The sequence below is a fragment of the Crassostrea angulata genome, chromosome 7 (assembly GCF_025612915.1).
Source record: "Crassostrea angulata isolate pt1a10 chromosome 7, ASM2561291v2, whole genome shotgun sequence".
NCBI lineage: Eukaryota > Metazoa > Mollusca > Bivalvia > Ostreida > Ostreidae > Magallana > Magallana angulata.
In genome coordinates, this window is record NC_069117.1 from 6,740,001 (window position 1) to 6,767,523 (window position 27,523).

General features: G+C 34.1%; 1 protein-coding gene across 2 annotated transcripts in view; it reads left to right on the forward strand.

The window, feature by feature from the left end:
• Positions 1–27,523, forward strand: part of LOC128192844 (nucleolar protein dao-5-like) — a 29,885-nt gene extending 2,362 nt beyond the window's left edge. The window contains exons 2-26 of one of the 2 annotated variants that reach the window (XM_052865837.1): positions 1,253–1,297; positions 1,610–1,639; positions 2,900–2,938; positions 3,044–3,076; positions 3,563–3,592; positions 4,348–4,422; positions 4,822–4,988; positions 5,977–6,051; positions 6,510–6,524; positions 7,499–7,524; positions 9,161–9,293; positions 9,775–9,873; positions 11,339–11,371; positions 11,682–11,707; positions 12,462–12,594; positions 13,028–13,123; positions 16,241–16,429; positions 16,690–16,751; positions 21,820–21,847; positions 22,086–22,127; positions 22,271–22,804; positions 24,242–24,397; positions 25,438–25,533; positions 26,234–26,356; positions 26,746–27,523. In XM_052865837.1, the coding sequence (XP_052721797.1) occupies positions 1,253–1,297; positions 1,610–1,639; positions 2,900–2,938; positions 3,044–3,076; positions 3,563–3,592; positions 4,348–4,422; positions 4,822–4,988; positions 5,977–6,051; positions 6,510–6,524; positions 7,499–7,524; positions 9,161–9,293; positions 9,775–9,873; positions 11,339–11,371; positions 11,682–11,707; positions 12,462–12,594; positions 13,028–13,123; positions 16,241–16,429; positions 16,690–16,751; positions 21,820–21,847; positions 22,086–22,127; positions 22,271–22,804; positions 24,242–24,397; positions 25,438–25,533; positions 26,234–26,356; positions 26,746–26,859 (2,399 nt within the window). In that variant the 3' untranslated portion in view covers positions 26,860–27,523. The remainder of the gene's footprint in view (positions 1–1,252; positions 1,298–1,609; positions 1,640–2,899; positions 2,939–3,043; positions 3,077–3,562; positions 3,593–4,347; positions 4,423–4,821; positions 4,989–5,976; positions 6,052–6,509; positions 6,525–7,498; positions 7,525–9,160; positions 9,294–9,774; positions 9,874–11,338; positions 11,372–11,681; positions 11,708–12,461; positions 12,595–13,027; positions 13,124–16,240; positions 16,430–16,689; positions 16,752–21,819; positions 21,848–22,085; positions 22,128–22,270; positions 22,805–24,241; positions 24,398–25,437; positions 25,534–26,233; positions 26,357–26,745) is intronic. The other variant, XM_052865838.1, reaches the window with a different exon arrangement.

Sequence of the window (27,523 nt, forward strand, 5' to 3'; positions counted from 1 at the left end):
ATGATGATAATGGAATCTTTCTATAAAAATTATTAAATAATTATTTATAATACATACAGTTTTAAATATGTTTATCAAGTATCTGTTGTGAAATTATTCTTAATAAAGCTTTAATGTAGAACACTCAGTTTTATTTTCATATACCTGTCAGCACCTGTATTGCTTTATTAGTGACTTAAATAATTTTTTTTTTCAATGAATATTAAAACTTTAATTTATTACAAATCCATTGATATATAATTTTCTATGTGTTTGATTTGCTAAGACCGGTAATAAGTCTATTCAAAAACACACACCAGCTGTTTTCACTTCATCTGAAAACAGTCTAAGGGTAGCCCAGGGTAGAGTGTTAAGGATATGGCCTATGCGTCAAAAGGTGGCATTAAGGGGTAAAGAGTTAATGGATTTTTGATGGAAAATGGTTTATTTTCGTTTTTATCCGATTTGGAAAAATAATACTCAAAATTTTGGTCACAAAAACGCTTGAAGCAGTTACTCTTCTCAAATCAGTGTAACTCAAACGTTTTGTTTTAAAATGGCTGTATGTTTCCATGTGTTGTAGATTTTAATAATGCTCTCATTGTAGGCAGAGGAAGTATCTGATATATAATATCATTTTTGTGTTTTCTTAAGACCAGCTTAATAGTCAGGAATGATATTAAAAGTATTCATCATTTTATACTATTCAGCAGTGTCAGTATCTAACCGGCATGTATGGATATTGCAATATTAAAGGAAAAAAAAATATTTGAAAAAATCAAAAAAAAAATCCGACCGACCGACCCTACTTTTTTTCTGCATGAAAGCAGAAACAAACTTTTTCTTTTGTTAGGCCTAAGAAATAGGGAATCATACTCAGTAGATGTAAAAATTACACAATGACTGCAGCGGTATGAATTAACGCCTAGCATATATACGCATGTGAAATATTTTTCGATTAAATATGTTTGTGTATGCAAAGCAATGATGTTACAATGCTAGAGCTATTAATTGAACTTACTTTCCAAATTTTTCATTACATGTATTTGTTTTTAAAATTGAATTATGAAATTAGGTTTCAAGACTTAAAGAAGTATGTGATGAATGCTTTATGCTATTGCCTATGAATGTGATGGCTATAGCTAAGTATTATTGGTTCACCAATAGATTTTGAGTGCATATTTACTTTTTATAGGCAAAGCTTGGGTATCTCAAGTGTCGGCTTATTACCTGTGACTAATTCTAATCTCTTTCTTTGTTTTCATTGCTACAGAGGCAGAAGAAGTTGAAAAGAAAAAACTCAAGAAGAACAAGAAAGGTTTGTCGATGTGTAGTTCTTTTGACTGAATATTTATTAGGGGGAAAGATTTAGTGGCTAATATCTATTCCTAGGCTGTTAAACTGTGTGTTTTTTCAAATATACCTTTTAATTTCATATATTTTTCATCACAAGTATGCTAAACAAAATTGCTTTAACTTTATAAAACGCTTGGATACTACAGTAAATTTTATAAACTTTCTCTTAGTTTTTGTTTCAATATATGAATATATGCTAGCTAATAACGATGCAGGCTTTGCTCTCCTTTGTGTGGGTTATGTTTCCCAAGCTACTGTAATTTTCTCACTTCAGTTAAGAAAAAGGAGAACAGCCAACCTACAGGTAAGACTTTGTGGATGACTTAATGAAAATAACTATTGTTTTACAAAAAATTTTACCTGTCAATTGGATTACCTGTATTTCTAATTTCTAACCTATGACAGGTAATTATGTTTTTTACACCATAAATGGTATTATTATACCCCCCTTCGAAGAAGGGAGGGCATATTGCTTTGCTGCTCTCTGTCGGTCGGTCCACCAATAGTTTCCGTTCATTTTCTTACCAGAGGTTGCATGTATACACATTTATTATAATAATATCTAGGTCAAGTTTGATTTTTGGTACAATCCATCAATTTTCAGGAGTTATATGCCCCTTGGACTTAGTAAAATTCCACTTATTTGCAGTTTCCGTTCATTTTCTGTGCAGAGATTGCATGTATTGAAATGAAATTTAGTAAACACATTTATTATGATAACATCTAGGTCAAGTTTGATTTTGGGTACTTTCGAGCAATTTTTGACAGAGTTATGCCTCTTGACTTAGAAAAATTCCATTTATTTGCACTTTCAGTTCATTTCTCGTGGATGTTTCCAAGGGAGGGGGGCATAAATTAAGTGTTTCACAAACATCTTTTGTTTTTCAAAACATCACAACTTTTCATGATAACCTGTTTTCTTTTTTCAAGTGATTTTGACATGAAACTGAAGTACATAGGGATGTGGGGACAGGATATTTATTAGGGCTGGGAAGATTCTGTACTTAGCCGATTCGGTACATATCACGATACATGAGATGCGATACGATACATATCAGGATATATTGCAACTAATTGAAAACATGAATAAGGGTTAAAAATTTATTCAATCTGTCGATGTATTACCGCATGTCCAAAGTTATTTTGATGTATTTAAAATGAGCGTTGCACAATTTACAAATTACTTAAGTCTCATATACACTACTTTTTCATAAACAAGTAATCCAAAAGTTGTCCACACTCCAGATTTAGCTTCCTAACAGTTTTGACAACTCTACGAGGTTTTCCGCTATCTTTGTACTTTCATATTAGGCGCGCAGACTAAAAATAGCTGATATATGAAGCTCGGATATTTTTGGAAAATACAAAAATGTTCGCTTAGGTATCGTTGTATTAATGGTAAATGTATCGATCCAAATATCGTCAAAATAAATACCGTGATGCATCGGTGGATCGTCCCATCCCTAATATTTATTGCTTATGCTTATGTAAATTCTAAGAAAGATTGTTATTTTTAAATGCAGAAAGACAATGTTTGTTATATTTTTCTCCTGATAATTTGCAGAGAAGGGTGATAACGTGGAAAGTTCTTTTACCAGCCCAGGTATTTCTATATTTGAAAGAAAGTGTCTGCCATTTTATTTTGAAGTTCTCAAAATAACAAGCTAAAGTTAAATGAAATTTTAACACTACATCACTTTAATTTTAGAGAAAAAGAAGAAAAAGAAAAAGGCTGAAAAAGGTGGGACATGACTGTACAAATTTCCAGGATTAACTTAAAATTAACTGATTAGCGGCAACTTACTTTCGCGATCAAGATGTAGATTATCTGAAATAAAGGTTACCAGATACACTCGATGACTAGTTTGCAGCGAGAAATATTTTCAACATTGAGGCTCTTACGAACATTGCAAAAAATTGTCACACATGAATAAAAGTTTGTATGCAGTATATAACTAGACCAGTTGTGAATAATATTCTTCCTACTTAATTAAAATGTTTGGAAGACAGATAAAATTTATATACTTGTATATCATGTTTTGTATTAAGTTAATGAAATTCTAGTTGGTTTCTGTAGATCTTTTCTTTTCTTTTTTTTGGGGGGTGGGGGGGGGGGGGGGGCGGTATTTCAATGTTTTTTAGGGCAACAAATATATTATTTTAAATACATGTATAAGTTTGTTGATATTTTTTTTTTATACAAACAATATAATTTTTTTGTTCATAGAAAAAGTAAAGAAGCAGAAGAAGGAATCTGGTGAGTTGCTCGCTGACCACTTAATGATTTTATATGGCTTTTTGTTCCTTTATCTCTTAAATTTTGAGAGCTTTTATTATGGCCCTGCATGAAAATAAAGCCTTATAAGATTAAAAGAATCACTTTGTCTGTTTTGCCACTGTCTGTATGGCTGTCAATTTTTGTTGTGACACAAAAATATAACTTGATTAGTTTTCAACATAACATTATCAATTTTGTATAGAAGTAGTTTAATACTATATAAATAGTGCCTGCTTGGGAGGATAACAGTGGAAATTGACACCCTGAGAAAACCATTGTCAACCGACGCGAAGTGGAGGTTGACAATGGTTTTCTCAGGGTGTCAATTTCCACTGTTATCCTCCCAAGCAGGCACTATTTATTTTGTTATACTGAGTGTCTTAATTTTTAAGAAAATTTTACTGCTTTTATATAGGAATAACGTGAATTCTACAGCGAACCGTATGCGCAAAATTTTCGCGCATGTAACAATTTGTAATCTTACCTTTTGCTAAGTGCGCTGCTAAGGCTGAGGGTAATAGAACGGATTATGAACTGCGTCTTAACCAATCATATTTCAGTATTTAACATGAAAGTATAACAAAATGTAATAGTGAAAGACTTTATGATGTTTTGTTTTTTTTCATTTAAACATTAAAATGCTTTCTCTGGTGATTCATGGGGGATATATAGGTGATGACATTATATAAATTTAAAGCTATGAGTTTTAAAATTTCATGCATTTTTTCTTCCAGAAAGCTCACAAGAAAACTCGCATGAAGAAGACAAGAATACAGGGAGTTCCCAAGAGGAGGATGCTGCCTCAACATGTAATGAATTTCATTCATTTCTCAAGCAATAAGATTCGGTTTCACAAACTTGCATATCCTTGTTTTAAGTGTGTTTTGCTTTAGTTTGGAACACCTTATTTTTACAGTTTGCTGTCTGAGCTAAATTTCCATTCTTATAGGCTGTGTATTACGCCATACTGTGGAATCATTTAAATTCCTGGGGGACATAATTTTGTGGATGCATCAGCTTTGAGTTTTAGTAAGAAAACTAACTCTTTAAATTTTGTTTTCGTCGAGGATATACCGGTAAATTCGTATGAAAGGGCTACCCACAAATACCACAAAAATTAAGCCACCATGAATTCTAATGATTCCACAGTATCCAAATTTACAGTCTGCTATCTCCTTGTTTACTTTGGGTTTTTGGATGTGTTTTAGGCTGGTTTGAGGATGACATTGAAGCCCTTCTTGAGAGCTTAGAGAACATGGAAGAACATGCAGATTTCGTCTGTAACAAGGTCCCTTCCGAGGTCTGGTCATCGCTTAGGGTGGGGAACCACTCACCCGAGTCATGCCACAAAATCTGGAATAAAATCTGCCAAGTGGTCAGTTCATTCACTGTAGATGGCAGGGTTCGATACTAACCTTAATCCATTAGTCACAGACTGATAAATTCTAATTCAGAAACAAAATTTCTGTCTAGTCAGTCCAGTTGGACTAATAAAAGGTTTTGCTTAAAAGTTGTGTAAATTATCAACGTGTGATTGTCAACATCTTAATTAAAATTCTGACTTTAATTTTAGATTTTAGCATAATGCAAATTGATATGATACAATGCGATGATTAGATTGCAGTGAGAGTTTCCAAACAAAAACAACAGAGGTATGCAGAATGTTAAGGATGACTTGATTATTTCTTTGCCCTACGGGGATGTCCAAGAAAATAGGTGACAAGCGTATGTGTTCACAACAACTGTTTCGATAGGGACACTTAAGTGTTTAAAAAAAAAAAGGTGAAATGAACCTTCTGGGAGCTGCATCATTTAAATAAATTGTGGTTAAATCATTGTCATAAATTGTTTATTATTTTTAACTGAATTTTAAACCACCCCTTTCTTTCAAATTCTATTAAAAAGTGTGTACTTTATTAAGCAAAATACGGTAATTTCAATTTATTTTGGGCGGGCAAATCAAATTGCCTGCGGACTAATTAAAGTAATCAGGCACTAGTCTGGCTGAACTAATGCATAAAAAAGTTAGTGTCGAACCCTTGATGGAATTTCAAGCAATACAGTTTACTGCAACAGAAGTTTTCTGATGGGTAAATAAACCAGGAAACTGTCCATCGTAAAAGAAATAAGAAGCTTATAAACAAAATACCATCAGATAACTATGTTTACAATTTCAGTTTAGCAAAATATCAATATGTAGAAAGTTTTAAGAATGTTTATACTAAATTCTGTTAAAAGTGGCATTTTCTATTAGAATGCATGCACAGTCTTATTTACCTATATGCATTTTCTCTGAAGATTGCAAATCCTAATTGTAATTTGATGTTATGAAGACTTATGCTTGATGGTTTTGTTTTTTAAAGGTGAAGACACATTTAACAATTCATCATGTTCTGATGATCATGAAAGACATGATGCACTCCAAAAAGATTATGAAGGTCAGAGCATACAAAGTCAAGGACATTTTAAGTTACCTTTTGACCTTGAGGCTTCAAAATTGGATTGACTAACTTGAAACCATCATCATGTTCATTACCTAAAAAAATAGAGCAAACATACTGTTCGTGCATATGGGTATTCACCATGAAATTTGTGAATTGGGATTAATTTTAGCTGTGTGTCCTTGAAGGAACTAGAAGTCACTTCTCTATATATACGGCTTTAAGTCTCCTCAAAAGGTGTGCGTGGGCTGAAGTTATGTCTTGCCCTATTAATCTAAGGTCACTGACCAAGGTCAATTTCACAGCATCTTCAATATGGCAATCATCCAAGAGACCTCAAGGGGGAAACTAGTCCCTAACTGATAGTTCTGGTTTAATTGTTTTTTATTTATAATTATCAAATTGATTCCTGAAGAGAATACATTTATTATATACCTGTCTTTATTTTTTTTCAGTTGCTTGTTTCTAAGGTAAGTTTCTGTTATGTGTGTGCATTTGAGCTGCATCTAAACAGCCCTTGGACTTAGAAAAATTCCAAATATTTGCAGTTTATGTTCATTTTCTTTGTGGATGTTTCCAAGGGGGCACAAGTGTTTCACAAACATCTCTTGTTTTTATATATAAAATCGTTTACCTTTGTATTTTGAATAATTCATCAAAATTTGAATGTTAGAAGTCATGTTACAAGCGAGATACAGAGATAGAAGTCGTTGTTATGTAAACAAAGCTCGAGTCTTATATTTGTTCACAAATACTGTTAAGTAAAGAAATTGAGAAATTGCCATTCCTTTATGAAAATAAGTTGTGGAAACAAGATAAACTGATTCAATGGGTTCATAAATAATTTCATAACAAACAGCATCATTAGATTTAACCTTATACCAATACAACAAATATGTAAACATTAACAGGACTCAAGCTTTGTTTACAAAACTAAGAACTCTAACCTCTGTAACTCGCTTGTAACTCGATATTTGACTTTCAAATTTTGTCAAAAGCATTGAAAACATCTATTTTAACAATTTTAGACATAAAAATTGAAAAAACAAATTTTGAAAATATTGAGCTCAAATCGTGTCTAAGTCCCTTTAATTAAGAAGATAATCAGCAAGAATAAGAGCGTAATTTTTCAGTCAATGTAAAATTCAGACTGTACATAAGAACCAATGTACTGTAAAGTCGCATGTATAACACTCACACTGTGAGTCACAGCCAAAATTTTATCAAAAGTGGGGGATGCGTGATCAATTTTATATAATATGAACTGTTAATCCTAAAGAATGATTTGACAGATTTTCAGGGTATTTTTTATCATGAGAATTTTTATGGGGTAAACCCGCGACCCACACTAAGTGATGCTTACATTCTAGTGATGTGAGATTTATCTGATAATCTGATACCTTGATTCCAATGATGTTCAATTTATTGTCTTGTTTCATTTCAGATTCCCGGTGCTCCAACAGTTAAAATGTAAGTCATCTTCTCCTGTCATCATCAACATTTATCTCAAGTTTTTCTTTGTCAAGCAAACTTTCAGTAACACTGATTTGTACAGAGAGTGACATGTCTCCTTCCTGTCACTGTACCGCCCCACCTCCCACCCAAGTCATTTTCACACTATTTCACTTACCGTCTGCCCTACTTTCTTTTTTAATGAAAAGTGAGCACACTTGTCAACAGCCGCTGTTTCGCATCTGACTCCCAAGCACCCTATTATAACACTGGAACCTACATGCTTTACATCAAAATACAGGAATGACTTCCTTCTACCATATAATTATAGCCTGTAATTAATTCACTAATTTTCAAAGTACATGCGGGCCTTGAAATACAGTTGCACTCATTTTTACTAAAATACTTTATGCGAAACTGTCCCTTGCTACCAAATATAATGGTTGACCCAAAAATATTGTCACAGATGGAACAGACTAATGGAAACTTAGCGTAAAGCGGCCAAAATTTATATAAACTTTTTAAATATCTACCTGTTTGAATCCAGATTGAAAAATTTTAATAAAAAGCATGGGACAACGATTATCAAAGTTGCTGCCTCCAAGTGATGTTTTTTCTGTATGCTTTGTTTTAAATCCATGAATCCAGTCGATTACAGAAGTATTGGCTTTGATACTGCATTTAAATTTTGTTGTAAATTTTTATCTCTCCATTAAATTAATCATTAATTTGTGTTTGATAAACAAGTCTATGAATTCTCTTTTCTGTGCAGTCAGTTGTGAATGTTGCTTATGGCACTGTTGATTATCTAAGACACTAGTTTATTTTCTTTTGTTTGTTGTGTCTTTTGACCACTAGTATTTACTTGGCTTCAGCTTCCATGTAAGCACATGGCTCAGTGTTCATAGGTGTTAGGCCAGTAACCAAAAGGTCACATGATACTGTGTATTGTGCCGTTAGACAGTGGTTCTTTATCTATGTTGTCTTAGTCCACCCAGCTGAAATTGACTACCGGCTTACAATGGGAGTTAATCTGATGGACTGGTGTCCCATCCAGGGGAAGTCAATGACTCTCATCCACTTAGCACCATAGAAACTGGGGATAAGCACCAGCCTTATGTGCTTTAATGGCAGGAGGAGGATTTTTTAGCTTCTATAGATTGTTGGAATCACCATTGAGGCATCCTTTTTGCTCTCTACTGTAGTTGCAAGCGATAATAACAGTAAGAAATAGAACTGTAATTGCAAGCGATAATTACTGTCAGAAATAGAACTGTAGTTGCAAGCGATAATTACTGTCAGAAATAGAACTGTAGTTGCAAGCGATAATTACAGTCAGAAATAGAACTGTAATTGCAAGCGATAATTACTGTCAGAAATAGAACTGTAGTTGCAAGCGATAATAACAGTCAGAAATAGAACTGTAATTGCAAGCGATAATTACTGTCAGAAATAGAACTGTAGTTGCAAGCGATAATTACTGTCAGAAATAGAACTGTAGTTGCAAGTGATAATTACTGTCAGAAATAGAACTGTAGTTGCAAGCGATAATTACAGTCAAAAATAGAACTTTGCCTGTCTTTTATTTATTTGTTATTTATCTAGGTACATTATAATTCATGAATCTAGATCTGTCTTTGCCTTTTGTTAACAGAATCAGTGGATATCAATGCTTCACCAAGGAAAGGCTTGCAGAGACTCCTCCACGATCATTTAAAGATATTGGTGCAGAATGGAAGGCTCTATCTGACTCGGAGAGAGGCCGGTATCAGGAGAAGGCAGACAAGGTAAGATCTTTAGTGGTCCAGATCAAATCAAGTCTGATGTTGTGTTTGAGTATGAAGGATTGTATATTGGGTAGGTAGTGTACAGTGACCTTGAACTGATTCTTTGTCTTCATTGTTTTGATACTCTACCTACAATTTGTAGATGGATACTTCATTTAGTATAATATCCATCAGTCTTTAAATCTTCTATTCAGCACAACTCCTTTTAATTTCTGCAAAAAATTTACTAAACCATGTAGCTTGAAAGTGCATAATGTGTAGACTTGCATATTTACAGAAATTAGTTTACTGAAACAATTTTATCAGAACAACTTTTCTCAAACCACAAAAGAAACCCATGAACTTTATAATGATTTAGAACATAAATGTACATTTTAAATTTGCATGTTGTGTACTGGTTATGTATTTGATAACTGTAGTTAGAGCAATAAGCCTCTTGTCAAATTTCCCAAAATTATAAATATTCATTTGGTGAAAATAGGCTAATAAAGAAACAATTAAGAAGCAAGAAGAATTCCTTCAAAGCCTTAGTGAAGAAATGAAAGAAAAGTATTTGGAGCAGACAAAAAGAATAGGGCAGGTAAGAACTACAGGTATCAGTTGTTATTTTTTAAGACCATCCATCCGACTAACCAACTTGAACCAGACTTAACAAAGCCAGATTAGTCTACCATGGTGTTGGGGGATAAAGCCACTGTGCACTATATACAGAATATATAGTATACCAGTGTTTTAGGTTTGTGCTAGTGATATGCATTTAGTAACTGTGAATTCTACATGTACCTACAGCAAACTAGCAGGGTTGTACATCTAGGGATTTTTTATTAGATTAAGATTGTGTTTAGTTGCCTTTATTTTTAGGATAAATCAACAGGATTAATATAAGCTTGAATTCTCCTCACCTCTGAGGAAAAATGAGGCCAACCCCCCCCCCCCCCCCCCCCCCCCCAATTTTCAAAGAAAACTTGTGTATTACTCCTGAACTATCAATAGTGATTTGACACCTACTCCTACCATTAATTTGTTATACCCCCGCTCCGGAGGAGAGGGGGTATACTGTTTTACCCTTGTGTGACTGTCTGTCCGTCCGTCCGTCTGTCTGTCTGTCTGTCTGTCTGTCTGTCTGTCTGTCTGTCTGTCTGTCTGTCTGTCCGTCCGTAACAAAAATTTCTGTCGCATTTATCTCATCAACTATTTATCTCAGATGCTTGAAATTTTTACACAGTGTTTGTTAAGGCATGCCATATCGTGGGATGTATTTTTGTACCAATCGGACGTCAACTTCCTATTAAATGACGACTTTGCTTATTTTTTAACCAAAATTTTCAAACAAATTTTCGTCAATGATTTCTCAGCAACTATTTATCGCAGATGCTTGAAATTTTTACACAATATTTGTATAGGCATGCCATATCGTGGGATATATTTTTGTACCAATCGGACGTCAACTTCCTGTAAAATGAGTACTTTGTTTATTTTTAGCCAAAAATTTCAAACAAATTTCCGTCGCAGATTTCTCAGCAACTATTTGTCGCAGATGCTTGAAATTTTAACACACTATTTGTTTTGGCACGCCATATTGTGGGATATATTTTTGTATCAATCGACGTCAAATTCCTGTTAAATGAGTACTTTGTTTATTTTTAGCCAAAATTTTCAAACAAATTTCTGTCACAGATTTCTCAGCAACTATTTATCACAGATGCTTGAAATTTTTACACCGTGTTTGTTAAGGCATGCCATATCGTGGGATATATTTTTGTACCAATCGGATGCCAGCTTTCTGTTAAATGTCGACTTTGCTTATTTTGCATATTCACATCAGAGCGGGGGTATCACTAGTGAGCATTGGCTCACAGATATCTTGTTTGATACATTTTGATAAATGGCCACTGAAAAAATTGTCAAGTTATCTCAAGATATTTCAAAACTGTTGTTCTTTTAGTGCCTCCAAAAAATGTCTAAATTTTAACCAAAATATTATGTACATGTAGAAATGATAAGTAATATGAGTAACATAATTTTGTTTTTCTTTTTATTTTAAGAAGCAACCCAGCAAGTCCAAATCACAGAAAGAGGTAAGTTTTCTTTAAAAGTAAATTTTCTTTCTATTAGTCATCTCTCTTCTCTCCCTGTTTATAACGTATCAAAAAAGGCTCAGATTTTGGAAATTCATGAAAAAAAATCCTTTGCTTATAATTTTGTTTTCAAACCCTGACTTGTAAGGACCAAAAAAGGTCAAATTTGATGGAAATTATTCAATGAAAAATATCTGCAAATATAGAATGTTGGTATTGAAATGTTTGCCTTGTTCAGTTGTGTGCTGTGCCCATTAGACTTTTGTTATTTTAATCTTTGTAGATAACTATTTTCTCATATTTTTTGTAGTTTGCTGATGCACCAAAGTCTACCCAGTAAGTTTACTACACATAGTTGATTTTACTAAACAATAAATGCTTTCTTTGGTGATTCTTGCGGGATGTGAAGGTGGCGACATTGGAGAAAAAATACACATAACCCGCATTACATAACCCGCTAATGTGGGTTATGTATTACCTTGATTGGTTTTGTTTTGGGACAGCCAATGAGAGTTTAGGAGCGGATCTTGAATTGAATGTAGGAATTCCCCCATTTTAAATATGAAATTCCATTGAGGTGTATACTATGTCCCTTTCTCACAAAGAAAGTATTCTAGAAAAAAACAGTGTATTATATTTGGGATAAATGGCTTTTATGTTCTCCTCTATAATACTTTTAAGGTCAGACGCGACCTATCTTCCATTATTTTCTATTTTTTCAAGTATCCGCTTTGTGAAGATTTCCTTTACGTAATTGAAAAACAACATTTCATTTTATAAAATATTTTTCTATTTGGATATATGGTTTCATTATTAATAAGCATTCAATTGCATTTTGTATGTAATTAAAATAAAAATTCAAAATATTCAAACTCAAAAAAAAATAGCCTGTTGATGCACCTTGAGTTTTTGGGCATTAACAGGTTTAATTTCAAATGAAGAGATCATCTATCAAAGAAAATTATCTAAAACTGAGGAACTTCACGTGTGTCCTTGATACAAGATTTGCTAAATTCTCAATTTTATGAAATAACCTTTAAAATGCAAGAACATAAGATGGCAGAGTAAAAAGATTAATTTTTTATTTAAGATCAAACAGCTACCAAGAGTACACAAAGGAGCGCTTCGCAGAAGATCCTAATGTCACCTTTACGGAGATTGCTGCCTCCTGGAAAACCATGACCGAGGCTCAAAAAAAGCCCTACCAAGTCAGGGCAGTAAAGGTAATACATGTAATAGTTCAGAATAAGCCCTACTAAGTCAGGGCTATGAAGGTAATATTTGTTCAGGAAAAGCCCGACGAAGTCAGGGCTCTGAAAGTAATAATAGTTCAGAGAAAGCCCTACCAAGTCGGGGCTGTAAAGGTAATTCATGTAATAGTTCAGAAAAAGCCCTACCAAGTCAGGGCTATGAAGGTAATACTTGTTCAGGAAAAGTCATACCAAGTAAGAGTTGTAAAGTAATCCAGGCCTATTAAAATCTCAATCAAATTAAACAGCAAAGGTAACACTCTTTAAAAAAAGTCACTTTACTTTCTTGGTATGCGTCATACAAGCAATAACACCTCATTAATGCTTTTCTCTTGTAGTTCATCAATTTATCTATTCACCAAACAGTTGAATTATGTGGTCTCATAGTATCTTATTCTATGGTTAGATCAATGAAGAGGCCAAGAGGGAATTAGAAAAATACGTCAAATCTCTCACAGATGAAGAACAAATGAGGTTCTTTAAATCCAGAAAGCTGACGGAGGTGAGGAAGTGAACCTTTGTTGTTTGTTGTTGTACATTAGTTGTACAGATAATAGCATGATCATATAGTGTAATTGGAAAATAATTATTGTTATTCCAGTTTTTTAAAGTTCCAGGATCTATTTGTATAGCAAATTTACGAGTGTTGAAAGGAGATGCTTTAATAGAATACAACTTTCTTTAAATTTGATATAGCATACAAGTACAGTAGTAAATATTCAACAAAAAATACTTACCATGTGAGTAGTAAATGTACCTTTCCACATATTGCCAACTTTTGTTATGAATGGAATAATTCAACTGGGATTAAGCCCCTAATTGCTTATTTCTAAACAATTGAATAAAATGTTTCTGAAATGACAGGTAACTCACAGGATTTCTCAGTGTTTTTTCTTGAATACTGTCTTACACTTTATTAACTGTACTTACAGTCTTAGTCAATGCACGTGTTGTGCAAGTTAGACGTTATTCTGTTAATTATACCCCCCGCAAACGAAGTTTGGGGGGGTATATAGGAATCACCTTGTCCGTCCGTCCGTCTGTCCGTCCGTCCGTCTGTCTGTTCGATTCGTGTCCGGTCCATATCTTTCTTATGGAGAAACATTAGAAGTTCTTACTTCACACAAAGATTGCTTATGACCTAAGGGTGTGTCATGACCTTGAACCAAGGTCATTCGGTCAAGGTCACTGGCAGAAAAAGTGCAAAATTCGTGTCCGGTCCATATCTTTCTTATGGAGAAACATTAGAAGTTTTTACTTCACACAAAGATTGCTTATGACATATGGGTTTGTCATGACCTTGAACCAAAGTCATTCGGGCAAGGTCAAGGTCACCAACAGAAAAAGTGCAAAATTCGTGTCCGGTCCATATCTTTCTTATAGAGAAACACTGGAAGTTTTTATTTCACACAAAGATTGCTTATAACATAAGGGTGTGTCATGACCTTAACCCACGGTCATTCGGGCAAGGTCAAGGTCACTGACAGAAAAAGTGCAAAATTCGTGTCCGGTCCATATCTTTTTAATGGAGAAACATTGGAAGTTCTTACTTCATACAAAATTGCTTATGACCTAAGGGTGTGTCATGACTTTGAACCAAGGTCATTCAGGCAAGGTCAAGGTCACTGGCAGAAAAAGTGCAAAATTCGTGTCCGGTCCATATCTTTCTTATGGAGAAACATTAGAAGTTTTTACTTCACACAAAGATTGCTTATGACCTAAGGGTGTGTCATGACCTTGAACCAAGGTCATTCGGGCAAGGTCAATGTCACCAACAGAAAAAGTGCAAAATTCGTGTCCGGTCCATATCTTTCTTATAGAGAAACACTGGAAGTTTTTATTTCACACAAAGATTGCTTATAACCTAAGGGTGTGTCATGACCTTAACCCAAGGTCATTCGGGCAAGGTCAAGGTCACTGACAGAAAAAGTGCAAAATACGTGTCCGGTCAATATCTTTTTAATGGAGAAACATTGGAAGTTCTTACTTCATACAAAATTCCTTATGACCTAAGGGTGTGTCATGACCTTGACCCAAGGTCATTTGGTCAAGGTCAAGGTCAATGGTAGAAAAAAGTGCAAAATTCTTGTCTGGTCCATATCTTTCTTATGGAGAAACATTGGAAGTTCTCAGTTCACACAAAGATTGCTTATGACCTACGGGTTTGTCATGACCTTGACAAAAGGTCATTTGGGCAAGGCCAAGGTCCCTTGCAGAAAAGTGTAAAACTCGTGTCCAGTCCATATCTTTCTGATGGACAAATATTGGAAGTTCTTAATTCACATCTAGAATGCTTATAACCTGAGAGTGTGTCATGACCTTGACCAAAGGTCAATTGAGGAAGTTCAAGGTCATTGTTAAAAAAAAAATCGGGCCCAGTATACCAATAATTCAAAATGTTTATATTAAGTGGCTGCTTTACATGTGGAATTTGTTTGATTCGAGTCATGTTTGTTAACATAAGGATGCAAATGTCCTCATGCATGAACAGTTAACTTGAACTAAAATGGAATTTAAAGAATAGAAATTGGTTTGTGTACTCATATAAGCATTAATAGTTTTAAAAAATAGAGCAGTTGTTATTTATAGAAAATGGACGATGAAATAGATTCATCCAATATTTTCTATAATAGAAAAAATACATGAGTTATGATTTTTTCTTAGCGGGGGGGTATCAATTGTGAGCTTGCTCACAGTACCTCTAGTTTTCATTAAAGCTGACATGAATTCATAAATACGCATTATTTCCCTTTTATCTCCGACAACCGCCATATTAGTTGTCGATTTCTATTGTTCTGCTCATCGCTACACACCCCCTATATAAGCTGAGAGCACTATTCATGCTTCACCGCATTCAGGTATTTCATGCACCCGAACACGTTGCCTTGGACGAAAAGACGTGTAGAAACGCGTTTTGAAGAAAAATAAAATGACAACCACTGCACTGGCAAGATATATCCAATACACGATGAAACAAGACAGACTGAAATCCAGACGCAGATACTTATAAAATTCCTCGATAATTGTTGACCGTTTTCCTGTGTATGTTATAACATCGCACATGCGCAAACAACACACTGTGGCAGATCGAGCAATGTCAATGATCGCATAGATTTTAGAAACGGTGAAACGGATTGAAACGATGTTACATTGTCATTTTCTTGGATTTACTATCATTTATCTACTGTGTTCGATGTAGTGCCACCGGGGTTTTCAAAAAGACGCAGACGTTATTCACTCTGTATGAACGGCACACGTGTTCGATGTGAATGCGTAGTGAGGCAGCACTGTATGTGCAACATAATAAAGATATCTGGAAAATCCTTTCACAGAATAAACATATTTTGTATTTCACTGATTATTGTTTTCTTTATTCTTTACTACAAACATTTTACTACAATGTGTAGTTCATGCATTTAGAAGTCCGTGCAACCTGAATGCCTCGATCGGAAAGCAACCGACCGTAACTTTCTCAACCGATATATATACCCCAGTGGTAGTAGAGGAGCGATCGAAACTAATATGGCGACCAAATGCTTTTATGAGTTCATGTCAGCTTTAATATATTAACATATTCAAGAAAATATAAAAAGTACTTAAGTGATTGGGCTTTTACTAGAAACCGAAAGCCAGAGTTAAGAAGGAGAAGAAGGCAAAGGGCCTCAGCCAGAGGGACTTTAAGAAAGCTGAGCTGCAGTATCTGAAGGAGGAGAAAAAAATCGCCATCAAAGAAAACCCCGACCTCGAGGAAGAGGAAGTCCTCAAGAGACTCTCGGAAGCTTTCAGGAGCTTGGACTATGAAACTCAAGTTAGTGAGCTTGCTGCCTTAATATTATGGGGACCCCTCATTCCTCAATAGCGGAATCCCCTTTTCATTTTTGATGGAAGTAAATGCATAAAAATGAAATAATGACAAATCTAACAATAACTTGTTGTTGATGAATAAAGTGCTGCTTTTTAACTTTCAAATAGATATTACATTGTGATGCTCCACACTGGCGTACAGTCTTAGCAAATATTTGTTGCTTTTAAGTATGATTTCAGAATTATTTTCCTTTTTTTGTACAGAAATCGTATTGCCGTAAAGCTGAAATATCGCTACAGGAACAGAAGAAGATTACAGAGTTCTAGTAAGGACACTAAAATATTGTGTTTCTTTAAGATGAATTTTTATTTATGTAGGACCTGGAAGGCATAAAAGTTAAAAGATACATAGAAATCCTACATTTACATTAATGAAAAGAGCATATATCACTTGTTATAGGGAGAATGATGAATTATGTTTTCCATCCAATCGGTCATGGGAAAAGGAGGGGGGGGGATATAAACCCAAGACCAAGCTTGTAAAGGTTCAACTATGACTCCTGTTGTCTTTGCATCCTAGATTACAATGCATAAAGCCCTGCCTTATGTGATGTTCACTTGCTGTTTTGTGCACTCTTTGCTGGGTTTCTGTTGAAATCACTATTAATGCTACTTTTGTATGTGATAAGAGTTGGCTCAGATTTTCAAGAGTGATGATTTTCAAAAATTATTTTATGTGATATCAAGTGTAATTACAGACCATGAAACGTGCTACTACACCAGTTGCACGGTTCGGTTCGATACGCTTTTTGAACGGTACGGTTCGCTTTGTGAACGGTACGGTTCGTTTTGTGAACGGTACGGTTCGCTTTGTGAACGGTACGGTACGCTTTGTGAACGGAACGGTTCGCTTCTTGCACGGTACGCTTTGCTAAAAATAGCTGCACGCTTTGTGAACGGTTTGCGCGCTTTATTAATGAGGTAGGCGTGGCCTGAACGCTTTGATTTTTCTCGATAAAATTTTGTATAGTTTTTGCCCGATCTACTTCAGCAAAGAAATAATTATGACAAGATGTTTTCTTTATATATATGTGATATATTACAAATGTATTTCAATCTATTTAAAATCAGAACTTCCATCCTTCCCCCCGTTTTTAATTCGTTGCGTGAAACGTGTACTCGGTGACAACCGCCGGAAGCGGAGGTAATTTTAATTTTGATTAGTCTATTATCATTAGTATTTAATTTTAGATGAATGTAATTATTACGATAGATTAAAAGAACTGTGACTTTAATCCGATATATTTTTGTTAATTCAGCGAGCTGTCGATAATTTTACGAAGCATCTTAAGTTTTTATTTTGAATTGAAGACATTAAATATTTCTAATCCATTTAAAATTGCTATGAAAAATTGCCCCAAATTTATTCCGATGTTTCTTTAGTTTTGATTCGCGGCTAGTTGTTCTTTTTACAAGCATCTTTCTTTTTCATAGTTCGTACAGTATGATAATTCTTTATTGCGTAGTAATGAGTACTATTGCGGATCAAATTGTCCAAGTGAATATACGATGTAAAAGTACACGCAGTTAATGATAAGATAAACAATGAATTTCAGATAAGAAATCTTGAAATCAACTGTTATTTAGCTTTTTGACACGAATTTTTATTTATTTAAATATTGATTCTATGATTTTCTGCACTTGTTCGTATACACAGATCATACCTACATTGTGTACATGTAACCCGTCATCGCTTCTCTTATCTGAACTAAGATCGCGTGTATAGTCATAATATGACTACATGTATTTGTTGTTTTTTTCGTTAAACTATACATGTAAATGTAACATATTTCTTACGATATGTACACAACTGGATATACACAAGTCAATAGCTTTTAATGGCGATATTTATCATTTTGTTGAACAAGTGTGCGCTCTTCTTAAGTGTATGCATGCGATTTAGCTGACGTTTTACAAATGCTGACCTGTTTACATTTTATTTACCTTTTTACAAACATACTTGTTGTAAACAGGACACGAAAAAATACCCGGTAATCAACTAATGTTTAAAGTAATAAATATATTAAGAATTTATCTAGTAACAAAAATAATACGACAGCGAGGGAAAAAGACTCTGATCGCCAGTACATGAGTTATATAATCACGAAGTCGGAAGGAAATTATTCTTGAATAATTTCAAATAGGAACACTCTTTTAAATAGGAATTTAAGAAAACATAAAACAAAACGTCTTCATACAATGATTTTCTTCTAGCCATATAGGAGGAGCCAAGTAGCACGCGGCGCATGGCCTGATCTGTACTGTTATACTTAAACTGATTGACAGGCGAAGCACGTGGAGTCCTGAGATAAAATCCAGCTCAAATGACCGACTATAGAATCCTTAAAGAAAATAATATAGTTCAGTAATAAAACTTTAATTCAAGTATTATAATCAACACACTAGTTCTCGTTCTCTCTCCACCCCCTGTCTCTCTCTGTCTCTCTCTCTCTCTCTGTCTCTGTCTCTGTCTCTCTCTCTCTCTCTCTCTCTCTCTCTCTGAGAATGTATGTAATTGTGTGCAAACAGTTTTGAATTATTAGATTTTTATTTGTATGAATTGAATTCATTTATTATAGACTCATGGTTTTCACAACGATTTCAACACAATGACTAAAAGTTTGTACAGTAGACGTTGTATTCAGATTGAGCTCGACGGTTAAAATTTCGACGCTTTTTCACAACACACATATTAGATTGAAAATAAATTTAAAAAGAGCTGTGTTTGTGCTTACATATACTTTTAAAATGTTATTATCTTACTCAACTATTTACAATGTAATTTATCATTTTTTTGGTTAATTAATGTACCCGGTAAATGACATTTTTATCGCAAGTTAATATTTGTGAAAATCTCGCATGTACATATAGGGTCGCTGAATTGTTCCTCGGATCCACGCGCCGATAGTCTTAGGTGTAGTTGTTTGTGTACATATCTACAGACAGTTCTTTTGTTTTTTAGAGATTAATAAAAGCCATGAAACTAACAAAGCAGAAATAAGATATATTCAGACTATACACACGACATATTGTGATGAGTTACCTAACAGGTGTCCGTTGAAAGGTGTGAATACCGGCATCTCATGCACACCTGTTTACGCGTCCAAATATACAGAGTTAGTTGTAAAAATGAGACAATAGCACCTGTTGTGTAAAGAACCCAAGATGAAAGACGCTGTTGTGTTTCTGATCAGCTTCTGTACACATGTATCGCACGAGTGATTTTTGTTCATGAGAAATCACGACGCCATTACCAGCTATGCGGGAAATAAAGTTGAAAGTTATTCTATGGAATGCGTGTACTTTTTTTTCGTTCAATGCTTGCATTTAATTAAATAAGCTTTTGTACATATATTTTAATTATCTATAATTCAGTATATGAGTGTTTTTTTGTTTATTTATTGCTACATAAATAGCTAAACTACAAATCATTCTAGTCACCGGTAATATGTGGTTGTCATTTACTACAGCACATCCATATGTATTTAAAAACATGATCTGAAACGTTTCCTGTTCTCATTTTTAATTGGTTTAGTTTAGTTGTAAATTAATTAACAAATTAAAAGGTGTTTATCAAAAGGGTTTTTTCCGATAACAGAAAATAAGACGTTAAGGCAAGCTCCCAACATTTTAATCGGATCGTCAGTTACAACATCACGTTTGTTTAGAAAAAAAAACACATGACTAAAATTGATTTGAATGTTGATAATATATCAATTGATGAATAAATGTATTTGGTAAACTAATTTGAATTTATCTAAGAACAAGTAAATTAAAAGGTATCCATTTATGATTTCAGATCACAAAAAAATATAACCACGTATTGTTTGAACATTAATAGTTAACAATGTTTCAGAAATCGGCGATGCAAGTTTTGTCGAAAACCAAAGAATTGATTACGGTCTTAAAAAAGGAAATTAAATTATAATATTTTTGTAACTGCTTTCATAAGAATAACAGTTTTAAATCTAAGTATGTGTTATCTATTTCCGTATGAAAAAATCTAGTAAAATATTGAACTTATCTGGTCAGCGATAATCTCCGTCCGTATTCATCGAAAGACATTAGGTCAATAAGCCATATATGGAAGTTGCACGCTTGTTGCACGGTACGGTACGCTTTTTTGTCCGTCTGGAGGCGGGTCTTGCATAAATTATCTTGCACGCTTTTTGCACGGTACGGTTCGTTTTGTGAACGGTACGGTTCGCTTTGTGAACGGTACGTTTCGTTTTGTGAACGGTACGGTACGCTTTGTGAACGGTACGGTTCGTTTTGTGAACGGTACGGTTCGTTTCTTGCACGGAACGGTTCGGTTCGTTTTAGAGGTGTAGTAGCACGTTTCAGGGTCTGTATCTAGCTGTTGTACTATGACAATTTTATCTTCATCAAAATCAATCCAATATACTGGTACTTTAAGGATGACGTTTACTCAGAACGAAAAAAAATTCCACTGATGATAATGAAAAACCAACTATTGTGTGTTATAGACCTTTAATTGTAGTGTTAATTTTCATTTTCAAAAAAGTAGGTCAATGACCTACTTTTTGAGTTAATGGCCATTGTATATTTTTGGAAAATTAAAGGAAAATCACTTAAAATTTTACACTATGATTGAGATTTTCTTAATAGTGAAATAATACAAATTGCTCAACACTTTTGAAAATGAAATACAATTTATGAATGGCAGTGACATTAAATACATACAAAGCATTAAGTTTTTCGTTCAAAATTTTTATAAATATTCCAGTCCGAATTTCCTCTATCACTTTTCAAATTCCTACCCATTTTTGATCCAATTTTACAAAAAATTGAATGATGATAATACAAAAACATTTATAGTATTAAACTACTTATATTGATCTTATTCTGTTGGCATATAATTTATATGAGGTCAATGATCAAAATTTTGAGATATGGTGTCTTTTATCGTTTTTAAGCATATTTCAATATTTTTTAAATTCGGGCCATACGATTATTTTAATGAATAAATGAGGTAAAACTAACAGAAAATATGTAAAATTATATAGATTAAAATATAAAATCTTAACTTTTAATATTAGAGTACTTAAAAAAATATTTTAGCGGAAAACAAAATCTGCAAAATTTAGTCCGAATTTCCTCTGTTTGGCTAAAAGTCTATTTTTGTTTTGGTATAATTCCATAATATAGTAGAAATATCGAATGTTATGTCAATAATAATTCATTTCACTGATACTTTTTGTGTTTAGAGCAAATTTTAATCATGACATTGAACTTTATAACAATTCGAATTTGAGAACTCAAACCCTGAGTAAACAACACCCTTAAGTAAATGTTTCCATTTTTACATTTCAGCAAGAATTTTGAGTCACCTTTGGCTAAGGTAATTTTCCTTGATTATGACATTGTTACCTTCCTTACGTTAATGAAGTTGTAAACTCTCGAATGTTAATAACACTATTAACTCAATGATGTTGAAGATTTTGATAACACTGTATGATAATGATGAAATATTTGAACTTTATAATAACATAGTAAAAAACATTGTAAACCTTATGATGTTAATGACTTGGTTAACTCTCTGATACACTCATGATATTGAAAACTTTGGTCTTTTCTAGAAGAAGTTGACCTCTTTAGGAACACCACCTTCACAGATCAAGGTCAGTCTTTTATATTTTTAGATAAATTAAAAAATTTGTTCGATCTAAAGGTTTTCATTCAAAAATGCTTTGTTATCACTTTCATACTGATGGATGCATGTTATTTTTTGTGATGAACACTGTGATTTTATCTCTGTCAACAGAGCTCTAGTAAAAAGGACTCCACTACTAGTGAAAGTTCTGACTCTTCTTCTGATGCTGAGGAAGAAAAGGTATCTAAAAGGAAGCCTCCGGTTTTGGTGCTGGGGAAGAAAGCTGAGACAGACAGTGACTCCTCGTCTGAGGATGAGAGGTCAGGGAAACCCGTAGTACAGTCCCCAGTAAAAGGGAAAGTGAGGGACAAATCTTCAGATAGTGACAGTAGCAGTTCTTCTAGTAATATAAAAACAGGTACAAACTTGAACATCTCTCCAAAGAAACCAGTATCAAGCAGAAAAAATGTGGCAAAGGTGAAAAATGTTAAGAAAGAAAGTTCTAGTTCCGACAGTGACAGCTCCTCAGACGAAGAGCCAAAAACCACAGGAAGGCAGACAGGGCCATCATTAAAGAAAGCTCCAGTAAATAAAAAGCCTGAATCCTCTAGTGGGAGTAGCTCATCTGAGGACGAGGCAAACAAGACACAGAAAAAACACCAAGCTCGGTCTTCCCCTACAAAAAAAGTGATGTTGAACGACAAGGTCAGTAGAATCGACATGTATATTTGTAAGTAATGAAGACGTGAGTAACTGTCTGTGTTGTGAATGAGATGTTGTAAGTTTGCCTAGGTGTAATAAATTTGTTTAATTATCTAATCGAAATGGTCATTTAATATGTGTATATTAAAAAAGGTCAGTTGAAATTAGTATAATGATTGATGATGATTAAAATGATACTAAGGAAAACCTGATGGATGATTCTTTGCAGAAATTTTTTTCCAGTTTCAGTTGTTTAAAACATTTAATGGGCCTGGTTTTAAGCTTTTTAAAGCTGACATGAATTCATAAAAGCATTTTGTCGCAATATTAGTTTCGAACACTCCTCTACTGTCACTTGAGTATATATACTGGTCGAGGTCAAGGAGAGGAACTTGTAAGTTGTTAGAACTTGTTTCTGATCCTTTTGTTTATTCAATAAAATATGTTCAAAACAAAAACTGGTCGAGAAAGTTACCGTCGGTTGCTTTCCGATCGAGTCATTCAGGTTGCACAGACTTCTAAATGCACAAACTACACATTGTAGTAAAATGCTTGTAAGAAAGAACAAAGGAAACAACAATCAATAAAATACAAACTTTTAATTAATTTATTTTTTGAAAGAATTTCCAAGGTACTAGTATCTGTATTATTTTGCACAGATAGTGCTGCCTTACTTCACATGCACATCGAACATGCAAGTTGTTCATACAGAGTGCAGAAAGTCTGCATCTTTTTGAAAACCCTGACGGCACTACATCCAACCCAGAAGCTAAATGATAGTAAATCCAAGAAAGTAACAACGTAACATTGACTCGTTTCCATCGGTTTCTACAAAAACGCTCCGTTTCTAAAATCCATGCGATCATTGACATTGCTTGATCTGCCACCATATTTGGTTGCGCAGGTGCAATGTTATAACATAAACAGGAGAATGGTCTACAATTATCAAGGATTTTAAAGTATATGTGCCTGGATATTAGTCTGTCTTGTTTTTTTTGTCGTTCATTGGATATTCCTTGCCAGTGCAGTGGTTGTCATATTATTTTTGTTTGAAACGCGTCTCTACAAGTCTTTTCATCCAAAGTAACGTGTACGGGTGTATGAAATACCTGAATGCGGTGAAGCATGAATAGTGCTCTCAGCTTATATGTGGGGTGTGTAGCGATGAGCAGAACAATAGAAATCGACAACTAAAATGGCGGTAGTCTGAGATAAAAGGGAAATAATGCATATGAATTCATGTCAGCTTTAAGAAAAAACATTTTACTGCCAATGAAGATTAAAAAAAATCATGATACAGACAAATCAACAAGTTATATGACCAAAAAGTGTATGATTTATAGTTAATTGACTGTGGTATGAATTGTCACCTTGTGCACTTATATGAAATGAAGAGTTATACAGTGTAAATATGAACGCTTTGGAATCTTTGTTTAAAAGATGGCGGGAATGTCTTCCCCAAGGAAGGCTACAATAGTAAAAAAGCCTGAAACCTCCTCAAGTGGGACTAGTTCGTCTGAAGATGAGGCAAACAAGACACAGAAAAAAACCCAACCTCTGTTGTCTCTAACAAAAAAAACGACATCAAGTTTAAAGGTCAGTATAATCTGTGTGGTGAGGTCAGCAACTGTCTGCATTGTGAATGAGATGTTTCATATATCTTTTTAACAACTTATCCCCTGTTGTTATAATAAAAAAAATCCATCACCATCGTCATTTTGAAAATTTTAGACTGGCTCTTCTGTGGCATTTATTTGGCTGTGATTCATGCAAAATTGATAGGTACAAAAATATCTGCTCACCACTTTCTATTTTTATGCCCCTCTCCGAAGAAGAGAGGGCATACTGCTTTGCTGTCAGTCTGTCGGTCAGTCCACCAATAGTTTCCATTCATTTTCTTTGCAGAGGTTGTACATATTGAAATGAAATTTGGTATACAAATTTATCATGATAATATCTAGGTCAAGTTTGATTTTTGGTCAAATGTGCAATATTTTACAAAGTTATGCCCCTTGGACTTAAAAAAATTCCAATTGTTTGCAGTTTCCAATCATTTTCTTCACAGAAGTTGCACATATTGAAATATGATTTATGGTAGTATACTGATCTATCTAAATAATAACTAATTACTAAGTCGTTTTGATTTTAGGGTACGACCAAGCAATTTTAAATAGAGTTATGCCCCTTGGACTTTGAAAAGTTCCACTGATTTTCAGTTTTCATCATTGCAGAGGTTGCACATATTGAAATGAAATTTGGTATACAGATTTATCATAATAATGTCTAGGTCAATTTCGATTTTGGTTACAATCGAGCAATTTTCGATACAATTATGCCCCTTGAACTTACAAAAATTCCAATTATTTGCAGTTTCTGTCCATTTTCTTCGTGGATGTTTCCAAGGGAGGAGGGGGGCATAAGTATTTCACAAACATCTCTTGTTATGTGAAAAGTTGAGCATCATCATGATTGATGTGTTTCTCGGCGGATGTACTTATATGGAGTTACACTGAGATTGTATACTTATGAAATGCTTTTGAATCTTTGTAGAGAAGATGGTGGAATCATCATGGTTGTAATTTTATTGTCCTCTTCATCAATGTTTTGTTCAGTCTCTTTTGTTTTATTTTCCACAGACACCCACAAAATCTCCCAAGAAACTGGTTAATTCTGAAGGGAAAAAGAAGTCGAACGATGACAGTAGTTCTGATATGTCTGATGTTCTCCCGCTGGTAGGTGGTACTGGTTTTATACAGTTTTGTTCATCAGTGTGTGTCAGTAGAGAAAGGTATCTCTTACAAAAAAGCTGATCAGTCAATATCAGGATACATGTAAAAGGGAAATCATTTCAGATTTCCTGAAAGTACATGGCCAATTTTGACTGAATTTGGTAATAAAGTTCTGTGGAGAAATATAAATGTCTTTGTGATTTATGCAGCTGTTTCTTCCCATAGGTATGTTATTATCATTTACACATTAGAAAAAAATAGTTTGAATGTACCATTGTTTACATATGCAAATAATTAAAAATGATTGAAACTTCAATTCTATAGGAAAACAAACATGTTCTTATCTGTGTGAACTTTTTGAAGGGTCAAAGGTTTTAGGGTTTTTTTTCGTTCAGTGTAAATCTTGCCCTGCTACACCTACAAACAGTTTCGCCCTATTTTAAATATGCCCAGGCACAGTTGTTTTCAAAGAAAGATAAATTAGGACAATGATGGTGAAAGGTGTGAAAATGAAATGGAGGCCAATATTTCCCTGAAGACAGTGATCTTTGTAGTAGCTTTTGGTTCGACAGTTGCATTGTCATAAAAGTAAACACTTAATGTGTTTAAAATTTTAACAGTAAATGTAATGACTAAAGAAAGAACTGATAGATTGACTTCTCTTTTTAAAATCCTAATTTCTATTCTCTCATTTTGATTTCAGACTCAGAGCAGCAGTCCTAAGAAGTCTGCCAAGAGACCCCCACCCCCCTCCTCCTCCTCCAGCGATTTGTCATCAAGTGACAGCTCCTCGGAGAGTGACGACGGAAAAACAGGAAGTCAGAAGGTAGTGTTATATTGTTTGATACTGCTAACAACTCGGTCTCGGTATACTGTTTAATGTAGGATCTTATGAGTTCTTTGCGGTACTTCATATGATACAGAAATCAACCTAGACATAGAAAAACATAGAAATACACAGGAAACAGAATTTTTTTTGAATTTTTGATTACCTGAGGTAAATTTCCTGTTTCAAATTTGTCTTTTGTTGTTTCCTATGGCAATGATATGAATGTTTTTAGTGTTAAAATGATACTATTAAAGCTATTTAGTATCTTGTGTTTCAATACAAAATTGTAGCTAAAGTGAGATATGTTACCCATTGGCCTCTAACTGGTATTTAGAAATTGAGTTATTTTAGGAGTGGCTAATGGGTTTTATTTTGACTCTTTTCAGCAATCTGGGCTCCCAAAGACACCTCAACACACTCTCAAGACATCACTGAACACCTCAATGAAGTCCATTAGTACTCCAAGTAGCCTAAAGACTCTCAAGAAGAAGCAGAAATAATGGGGCACCCTCAATACAAAGCTTGTATTAGAGTTCTAGTAAACAGAGTACCAGTATATGATCACAAGAGTTTGACTGACCTGATGTCAGAGAGTATTGTTAACTCGGTGCTGAATATTGTTACCTGGGTGCTGAATATTGTTTACTGGGTGCTGAAAGTACATGTACAAGATCAGAATTGACCAGATGTTTAGCTGAGAGGTCTGTAATGGTGGCAGACATGCAGGAATATGTGGTCATGTTAGATTCAACATAACCTTGTTATTGTGTCCTTTGGACCAATGTGTGTATACGTAATCTGTTGGTTATGTGGTAAAAGATTGCATTAATGTGTATGTGCAGGTCTTCATATGAGTATTTAATGGAATATAATATTTGTAAACTCTTATCTACATTTTAATATGTAAACACACAACTCCAGAAATGTTTAAGATTTACACCTTACAGGTTGTTGCTCTGTGCACTAAGTGTTGAAAAGGTGAATGTTTATTAATTTTAATGATTTTTGATATGTTTTTATTTATGATGGTGATTGTAATGTAAAGTAACAAAGCATGATGATGTTCATTCAATTGTTAAGAATATCCAGTCTGTTTATGTGTCGGAACCATGGGCAGCATTAGTTCTTTCCTTTGATCATGTTAGGAATAAAATGTAGCCAGTA